A 9748-nucleotide genomic window follows, 5' to 3' on the forward strand; every position below is an offset into this window, starting at 1 on the left:
GAGAGAGAGAGAGAGAGAGAGAGAAAGAGACAGAGAGACAGAGAGAGACAGAGAGAGAGACAGAGAGAGTTTAAATATGTTGCCTCCAACTTTCTATGAAGAACACAGTAGCACCTCACCCTTCACAGGAGGGCTGTAGAGTTCTGTGTTGGAAGCTAGACATGCCCACTTTCTTCCTCAAAAAAAAAAAAAAACAAAAAACAAAAAACAACAACAACAACAAAAACCCTCTTACCCCACAGAATGTACTATCAGGATGGAAGGTACCAGCTAGACTGAACTTTCACAGAAGAGCAAGTTTGCTTTTGCTCTGATCAACACTGAGGAAGTCAGTAACATTTTGAAATCCCCTTTCTCAGTAGAAATCCTCATCTCACTTCCAGACACTTCTCCCAGTCATTTGTTTGCAACTTTGCCCTCATTGCTTGTCCCACTACTGATTTTTAAAATGGAGAGAGTGAAAGACTGGGTGATCACCCAATGCAGGAAACTTGTATTGCAGGAATTTAGACCTCATTCATGCTGATGAGCTGTTTTTTTGTTTTTTTTTTTTACTCTTTTTGAATTTCATACCTGCATATGTGTTTTGATCAAATCCATGCCAAGCTCTCTTCCAATCCCTCCCATACCCCCAGTTACTTTTCACTTTAGGTACTCTATTTTAAACGACTAAGTTCCACTTTGTACTGCCAGATTGCACACTGGTACAAGGATATCTAATCTTCTCAGGGACCACATACCCAAGGAAAACTAACTCCTTTCCCTTTATCAATGATTCCTCAGTCAGGAGTGGAACTTGATGGACCCCTCTGTCATTCATGCTAGGATTTTGGCTGGCTGAACTGTGTGCAGGTCTTTTGCATACAGTCATGGCTGCTCTGAGTTCATGCATGTGCTGGCATTATCTTATCACTAAGTACTCATTACCTCTGGCTCTTAAATTTTTCCATCCCCTCTTCTGTGATTATCCCTGAGCTTTGGTGGAGAGGTGTGACATAAATGTCCCATTTAGAGCTGAGCACACTATATTCTTTTATCCTGTGCACACTGACCAGTTGAGCCTCTGTGTTAATTTCTATCTACTCCAAAAAGAAACTTCTCTAATGAGAGTCAGAGATGCACTATTCTACAATTGTAAAGATCAGTACTTATAGAGAAGTTTATTACTATATTGACTTAGCAGAATAAAGTATTATACTCTCCCCTAAGGACTGTGACATACATGACCACAGGTTCTCTCTTAGAGTCTATGACTGTTTTCTTTACTTTCGGTTGCTATGATAAGACACCATGACCAAGGCAACATAATGGATATCACATGTAAAATAAAGTATTAATTTGGTTTATGATTTCAGATGGTTACATGTACAATGGCAGACCTAATGAACAACTGAGAGCTTACATCTTGATCCACAACCACAAAACAGAAAGCAAACCCAAATATGACATGAATCTTTCAAATTTCAAGACTGCCCCCAAATAACATACTTTCTCCAGCAAGGCCACAGCTTAGCCCTCCTCAAACAAGCACCACCTGAAGATCATGTATTCAAATATATGAACATAGAGGGACCACTCTCATTTAAACAAACACAATGACACAGTCAGTTATGGGTTTTAGGCCCAGTTTAAAGGGCAAGAATTCCACCTTGTTTTAAATTTAAATTAAAGATTATAAAACTCCAACCTGGCTTTATATCCAATATAAAAGCTGTTGGTTACTACATAATACTTGTTCCCCTAGTGCCCTGTATCTTGCTAGGTCAGGCAGGATAGGATCGTAGATCCCAGGATTTGCATATGTATTTAAGTATTTATTACTTTTCTTCCTTGGTAAAATGCATAGGATGTGCTCTGTGAAACCTAGCCAGTATGGATGAAGCTTCCAGGTAAGTGCCAGCTTGATTTCTTCATATTCTATGACTGAACTATGTGGTGCAGCAAAAGTCTTACCATTAAGTTCTACAGGGGAAAAAAAAGAGCAATTTCAATATCTTACAGTGCTTGGAGGATGTTCTATGGGACCCATTGACAAAAAAGAAAAACAGAACAGAAAATAGATAATCCATGCCTAGTAACAGGTTTTTTTTATTTGATAGGCTGTGATTTCTAGGAATATCCTCCACTAGAGGGTAAACCGATTTAATCTCCTTTAATGTGTGTATATAATACATATACATCATGTGTATGTGTATATATATATATATATATATATGTATATATATATATATATATATATATACACACACACATATATATATATATATATATGTTTCTAGGTGGCTTTTTCAAATGCCTTCAGTGTTACTGACCCTCCCCCATACTCGCTCCTGCTTCTCTACCCTTCCAACCTGCAAATCAGGTAACCCTTTTTAGTTCATTATTCTCCCACCCCTCCTTTATACCTAAACCACATTTTCATCCCTTTCCTTTAAATCTGCTCCTCACCCACCATGGTCACTTGCTTACTAGTTTCCTGGTGTATGTAGCTACTCCAATTTAACATACTGATCTAAATATTCAAAGCTACCATCCACCTATGCAAGAGAATATGAAGTGTCTGTCTTTCTGAACCTGGATGATTTAGAATGAACACTGATGGATCTATTTACCTGAAATTTTCATAATTTCATTTCTGACACATGACCAATAATAAATGTACCAAATTTTATTCTTCATCAGTTGCAAGACTGTTTTTACTCCCTGGCTATTGTGAATATAAGATCAGTGAATATCTGTACAGTAGGAGATAGAGTCCTTTAGTTATAAACGCACGAGTTGTACAGCTGGATCATGTGGCAGATTCATTTTTCCATCTTCCTGAGAAACTTCCATGATGATTTCCACATTGATCGCAACAGTTTGTACTTGCACTAACAGTGAGTGTTTCTTTTTCCTACATCCAGGCCAGCATTTGTTTGCTTTTGCATTTGTTTTGTTTTCTTGTTGTTTATTTTATCTCTAGATATTCTGCTGGACGCACTCTGGAGAAATGTTTTGAAAGCAGGATGAAAGTTGGAGAGTTGTGGCAGTTCTCATCACTATATACAAAAAGAAGTGAGGTAAGGAAATATAACATAGTTTATCCAGTATCATGATGGATACACACCTTTAAAATTCTCCTTCCTTAACCACAAAGACTTTGAAATCTCATTCCAGTTAGAATGAAGGTAATTATAGATCCTGCTACAGATAAAATGCAGTCCTGGATTTAGAAAACCAGAGGAACTTTGTGTCGAAGGCACAGGAAAAGGGACAAGCCAATGAGCACCTTATCAAACACAGCCTGTGGAAAGAGTGCTGAGAGACTCCTTAAAAGGAGAGCCAATAAATCAGGTTCCATCAATATTAAAACCTTCCCTGTGAAGGATCCTGCAGAGAGAACGAAGCCAAGCTACAGATCTGACAGACAGTAAAGGACAGGTAAGGAGCTCTCGATTCAGCAGGAAAAAGGTAAAACAAAGCTTAACCATCCAACTTGTAAAAGAGGGGATAGCATGGATCTCCATTCCCATGAAGAGAGTGTGTTGATGAAGTCTAAACCTGCGCAGCAAGCTCAGTACCCTAGTGGAGAAACGGAAGTCAAAACCTTAAGGATAGGACAGGGAACACAGACCCACACTTGGCCACCTCTTGGCTTTGCTGTCATTCACTTCAAACTGTGACAAATACATAAGACCTTGTTGCACTATGTTAGCAACTCGGGATTTATAATTATTTAATATGAAAACCCTAAATGTATAGATATTCATAGCATCTTTTATATTGGAATAACAAGTGGCACTCACTTCCAATGTCCGGTCTCAGCTTTTTGTCATATTCTCTCAACAATTTGTTGAGAATCAGCGTTACATCGGTGTCTTGTGATTTGGGTGCCAAGACCCACTTCTGGTTTGATGGAGAGTCTTCATTCTCATCTTCTTCCACCCTCCTGGACCTGCAGTTATAACACAATGTGACACATAAATTGTAACCACTCCAGAAGACTCTTTACATTTCCTCCTTCTAAGTGCTTCTAAAATGGGTGGAAAATCCCCAGGATCTTCCACCTAGCCATGCATGTTACCTGTAAAACTAAAATAAGTAAAATGAGAATTAGGAAACATTCCATAGCAAGAATACAACTGCTGTTAAAGGAACAGCCCAGCCCAAATTAAACCAGAGGCAGACCAATGGGTCAACAGATGTCAAATTGGCCAGCAGGAAATAAAAAGTACTTTACCAACCTGTACTGGGTTGGTCTGAGCAGAGACTATGGGGAGAGAGAGGGGGCAGGAGGAGTGGCAAGATCACACCATGAAGTAGATGGATTATGAGTGCATGGCCATGAGGGCCAGCCAGTTGGAGTAGAAGCAGCCCAGATAGAACACAACAAGTGATATATTGAGGATATTTATGGGGAAATAAACAAAATAGTATAGAGGGTTGACATCTGCCCAGCTCTAGTGCTTTAAGACTTATTATAAATATAAAGGTTTTGTGTCTTTTGGGGGGAACTAAATGACCTAGTGGGGTACAAACCCTTAAATAATATTCACCATAACACCAACCTGTCAAAATCAGACACCCTTCAGAGTACTTGGTAGTGCTGTTTCTAAGTCCCACCAACAAGACTGTGGGAAGCAGGAGTAGCTTTTACAGAACAGACTCATTGAAAACAGACGACTCTGACTGTGCTTTCCATGTGGCCGGACTTTGGGGGATAACTGTGTGGACACTATGAAGTGGCTTGCTTTGCTGGCACTCAGCATGGGGGAAAAGCCAGGAGATGTGCTAGTTGATGACTGCAGAATGTCCTTTGCCCATTTACACACCTTGATCACCAAAACTGGTTCATTTCTTTCTCAGCAGGCTTTAAGAATTAAATATTTTCTAGTGTGTCTTTAATCCTGTGAGCATTTCAGTGAATTCCAATGAGAGCTGAACATCTCTGACCTTCTCTCTGTTAAGCACCATACCTCCCACTCTACAGAGTGGTTCATGCCTACAGGGGCTCTGATGAGGAGAAACCTCAAGCCATCAGCTGGTTTTCTCAGAGAATGAGGCTCTCTGTGTCCTGGCACCTGGGGCTAAGAATGAAAAAGGGTTTCCTTCTACCTTGAAGCAATATTTCATTGCAGGTGGGAACCTTCGAAGAGCTTAAGAAACAAAGCTCCTGTCCTAGTTTGTCTATTTGTGTGCCTTAATGTCACTTCTCTAAAAAGAGGCTGTGAGGGAACACACTGAGAGGGATTTGTCCTGACTGGGTCCAGGCTCATTTCCATTCCGACTTCCAGACAGGAGTCAAAAGTCAGCTCCACACCAAGACGCTTGTCCTCAGGCAAGTCACTTTTCTGAAGTTAACAAGGAATCAGTGAAAAGTCTAATCACTTTAAAGTTCAGGCTTTCATCTTCACTCAGATCTTCAGAGGCATATATAAACGTACATGGACAAGCCAGCTCTTATCTGCACCAGTCTCTTGTGTGTGTTAAAAAGCTATGGCCCATACGAATTACAGTAGTCCAGCCACCTAAAACCAAATCCATGCATTGCTGTCTCTTCTTTACTAAATATTGTTCACAGAACTCCCAAAATAGTTGAAAATCTGAAAATGGTGAAGTCTACACATAAAATGATGCTCTATTTACACATGACATTCACAAATGCTTCTAATCATTCCCACATGACTAGTTCAACACGTCTGCTATGAAAATGGTTATTACAAGGTATTGGTTAGGGAATACGGGCAAGAAAAAGTCTGTACATGCTCAAAACTATTTTCCTAATCAACAGCTACTTGGGACTGTAAATATGGACATGAAAGAACAGCTATCCATGTGTGTGAGAGACGTTGATAATGAGTCTTGTAGAATTGCTTTTGCAATTAAGCTACTCCTAAACTGATCTTAAACTGAATTCTATTTCATGAATACCCGGCTGGCTAGAAAATTAAATTAAGCCTTCCACAAATTCCAGAACAGTTGTGGATTTTACCTAAGCAGAATATTCACCACAAAGCGGAATTTAGGATATTTAATACCCCTTTCACCCAGTAAGGAGAATGCAGCTCACTACCTGTAAAACCTTACTTGTACAAAGGATATTATAGAACTTTTAAATATTCAAGTATTTTACATAGTTAGAAGCTGTATCAGGAATGTTAATTGTATCACCTTGCAAAGCAAAATAAAACAAGAAGAGGTAGGATGAATTACTTGGATGGCTGATAGCTACACTGTACCTTTAAGACCTAACAAATTATTCCAGAGCAAAGTCACTTGGGGACTGCAGAATTAGATAGTAGCTAGTCCCACTTGGAGACTGTAGAATTAGGTAGCTAGTCCCAGTGAAATCAGACCTCACCAATCCCCTGCTACATGCCTTTTTCCTGCCCTCCCTTTCTTTTCTTCCCCTGGTCTCCTCTCCTCCTGCCCTCTTCTCCACTAATGCAGAAGCAGCAAGTCTGCGGCTCCATGGTCCTCCCTGACCCAACAGTCAACTGTACACAGGCAACATACTCACTCCCATGTTAACTATATACACTCCTATATTCCTGCACAGTCCCAGAAAACCTGGCTACTTCAAGGGCAGGGAATATAAGGAGTCTCATTCTCCCTCTAGTGGTGAGAGGCGTTATCTGAAATTGCATAAGCTTCTTCCTCAGTGGCTAGGTAGGGCAGGTGGGAGTGCTGGGGATGAAGGCAGGGAAAGCAGGCCTGTTCTCTACCTCTCCTCCATGACACCCCAGCTCTGTCGCTGGCACAGGATGCCTCAGTGGTCCCTTTTCCCCAGCTGCCAGCTCTGTGCCTCTCCCAATCCAGAAGATGAACCCTTGCCCGACACAGTGCCCTGAGAAAAGCTAATCTCACTTCAGGGGACCCAGAAGCAGGTGGATGAAATGGAAATTCCTTTCTCTTCAAAATTCTACATGGGCTTATATATAACCTTCCGAGCACTCTGTGGCTCAGATTGCTGGATCCTAAACAGCATTGCTCAATTAGCTTTTCCTTAAAAATAAAACAAGCACATGCTCACTCCCCAGACAATATCTTCAATCCTTACACCTTCTCGTCATCGGAATGGCAGAGACAACATTCAAAGGTGTTTTCAGTATCAAAAAGAACTCCTGAACCCCCCAAATCAGTAACCATTGAAAGGAAGCACTGCATTTTCCTGTGCAATAAGCTCAGTCATGAATGTCAGGGGCACCCCCTGTTGTAGGCAGGCACCCCCACTGCAAAACCACAGAGCATCCTGTCGGAACCTATCTACAAGGGATCCATACCAGCTAGGCATCTTGAATGCTGAAGAGAATCCTCTAAAAACTAACAAATAGATTGAAAGATGGATGGACCATTCAACTATCTTACATGTTTGTAAAAACCCTTAAAAAAAAAAAACTCTTCAAAAGTGAGACATATAGCAATAAATTCAAAATGGGTTCTTTTTAAACTGAGTTGCGATCATAATTACCAAGGCTGAAAACTCAACAGAGGACATATTAACATTAGTATGTGCACCTTGACTTGAAAGGAAAGATGAAGAATCCTGGGAGATTTTGTGTCTTTGGAAATCTTCAGAAAGCAGAGTGCTCCATCTTCTCTGGGAGCACACATAATGATGAGGGAAACAGGCAGCTTTCCTTCCAGAACCACAACTAGAAATCTAAATAACTGACTGAACCCTGAACTGCAAGCTAGGTTTTTGAGTTGATGGCTATGGCAAGGGACTCGGTGACATGACTGTAGCCTTACTGATGCTTCTGGTGGTATTTGTCTCTAATCTAAGATTCCTCCAGGCACAATCTCCTTCAAAAGACACTTTCTACCCCACTTTCTAACTCCCTCCCTGGAGAGAAGAAACTTTGGTGGAGAGGCCTTGGGATCCTCTGCATCCTGAATGACTGTTCAAGTCTCCAGTGTTAATTCAGGAAGAACAAGTCCTGGCCGGTGGGGCGGGACTTTCTGGTTGGAGTAAGAATTTGGGAAGCCCTCTCTCATAGTTTTGGGGGGAGTTATTAGGCTGTCGTCCGAGTTCCGGTATTTCACAAATGTGAATGAAATAAAAGCCTGTGACAGCTATAGGACCTGTGACCCTCAGGGCTAGCTGCTTTCTAATTTGCTTTCTAAGCCAGGGAATTGAGAAATGTCAAAACAAGTGTGTTCTGGGAATGGGGTGTCCTCCAATTCTTAGGGTGACAGTTGGGGAGACAACCAGGAATTTCCAAAACTCAGGTTAGTTCTGCAGGAGCTAACCAGCACACCAATCTGGGAGGTGGAATTAAACCATGTCAGCATCTCTAGTTGTGTTTATGGCAACAGGCTTTAACCCTTCTGGTGCCACTGTCCTTCTTCTGAGCCCTTGTCTGTCTGCGGGGTTCATCTTCTGTTAGCTGACCGGTGTTGGTTTGGGGTATTCACAGTGAGATAATTTCTTAGAGCTTCAAGAAGAAGCTTCCATGTGAACCGCAACCTGATTCTTTAATAGAGATGGGGTGCTTGTGTGTGCTGCTGTAGGACCTGGAGAAGAAACAGTGCTCTTCCTGACCACCTGCCCCAGCCCCCTCCACTTTCCTCCTGCAAATTACCTCTTCTGTAATCTATATAGGGTGGTTGAGAAAACAGAATTCCTGGGTCCGGAGGTTTCTTTCAGTGCTGGAACATATAGAGTGTTAACCAATGCATGTCAGAAAGCCCTTGGATAACTGATGAGGAGAAAGATAAGGCTACTTGCCTCATCATTTTGATTTCCCAAGTCCCTTGAAACCACCACATCCTATAATCACCCAGACAGTCCCCACACAAACCGGGTTGCAGAGGGCTGTGGCGGCCTTGGAGCTGAGGTCTGGTCCTGGGGGAGACCTACAGGTGAGGAGGTGAGGTGCGGGAACCTTCCCGCTCCTGCAGCCCAGTGGACGGCGCGCACCTGGGACTGGCGGCCGGCAGACGGCGCCCCCCGCCGCCCTTCCGCCCCCGCCGGCCTCTTGGAAACGCCTGGGAGCCACTTACCGAGCATGCAAGCCCGAGAACAGGCAGAGGAGAAGCAGCAGCTTTGCAGCCATGGCTCTCCGGGCGCGGGTCCGAGGCCTCTGCAGGGCTTGGTCTCTACTTGCTCCGGCGCCTACGAGACTCCCACGGGCTGCAGCGCCCAGGGTTCTGCGGACTGGGAGGGACAGGTGTCTGCTCCGAGCGCCGCGTCCCCGACGGTCCGGCTCTGCGGGGCGCACACGAGCTGGGGTGCGTCCGCTCTCGGGAGCGATCAGCACGGGGAGGGGGGGCAGCAGGTGGCCGGGCACCCTCCTCCCGCAGCCCGAGCCCCCCACCGCCCGGGCCGGCTCAGGGCTCTGCGCTGGGGCAGCTGCGCTCCAAAGCGTAGCGGGAGGTCGCGGTTGCCTCGGTGGTGCCCGCCGGCCGCGGCGGGGAGGAGTTTCCCCAATTAACACGCTTGGCAATGCCAGGCAAAGGCAGTGAGGTTTGAATGGACTCGGAGTTGGGAGGTCGGAAAGGGGGCGGGGCTGGTGGGTGGGAAGGAGAGCTTGGGGATCCCGCAAGGAGGCGCAGAAAGGGCCTGGGGACTGGCCCGTGTCATCGATGGAGTCATGGGCACTGGTAGTTTTACTGCAGCGCACCCACCCTGCTTGTCCCCTGTGCCGTGTGCCTTCTCTTAGGGACGCCATTGCAAGTAAGTGAGATGGTTTGCCAAAAGGCGATCTTCTCTAGGGTGGTGCTTGCTTACCTGAACTCCCCCTGGTGCTCATAACTGTGGCTT

General features: G+C 43.9%; 1 protein-coding gene across 2 annotated transcripts in view; it reads right to left on the minus strand.

Annotated features, from left to right (window-relative positions):
• The window catches only part of Gabrg3 (gamma-aminobutyric acid type A receptor gamma3 subunit), a 619070-nt gene extending 609595 nt beyond the window's left edge, over window positions 1–9475 (minus strand). Inside the window, exons 1-2 of one of the 2 annotated variants that reach the window (XM_021166877.2) lie at window positions 8989–9475; window positions 3789–3937 (exon numbers count right to left, since the gene is read on the minus strand). In XM_021166877.2, coding sequence (XP_021022536.1) covers window positions 3789–3937; window positions 8989–9041 — 202 coding nt within the window. In that variant the 5' untranslated portion in view covers window positions 9042–9475. The remainder of the gene's footprint in view (window positions 1–3788; window positions 3938–8988) is intronic. The other variant, XM_029479966.1, reaches the window with a different exon arrangement.
• Window positions 9476–9748: the final 273 nt, after the last annotated feature.

This window comes from Mus caroli, chromosome 7 (assembly GCF_900094665.2).
Source record: "Mus caroli chromosome 7, CAROLI_EIJ_v1.1, whole genome shotgun sequence".
NCBI classification, from domain to species: Eukaryota; Metazoa; Chordata; class Mammalia; order Rodentia; family Muridae; genus Mus; species Mus caroli.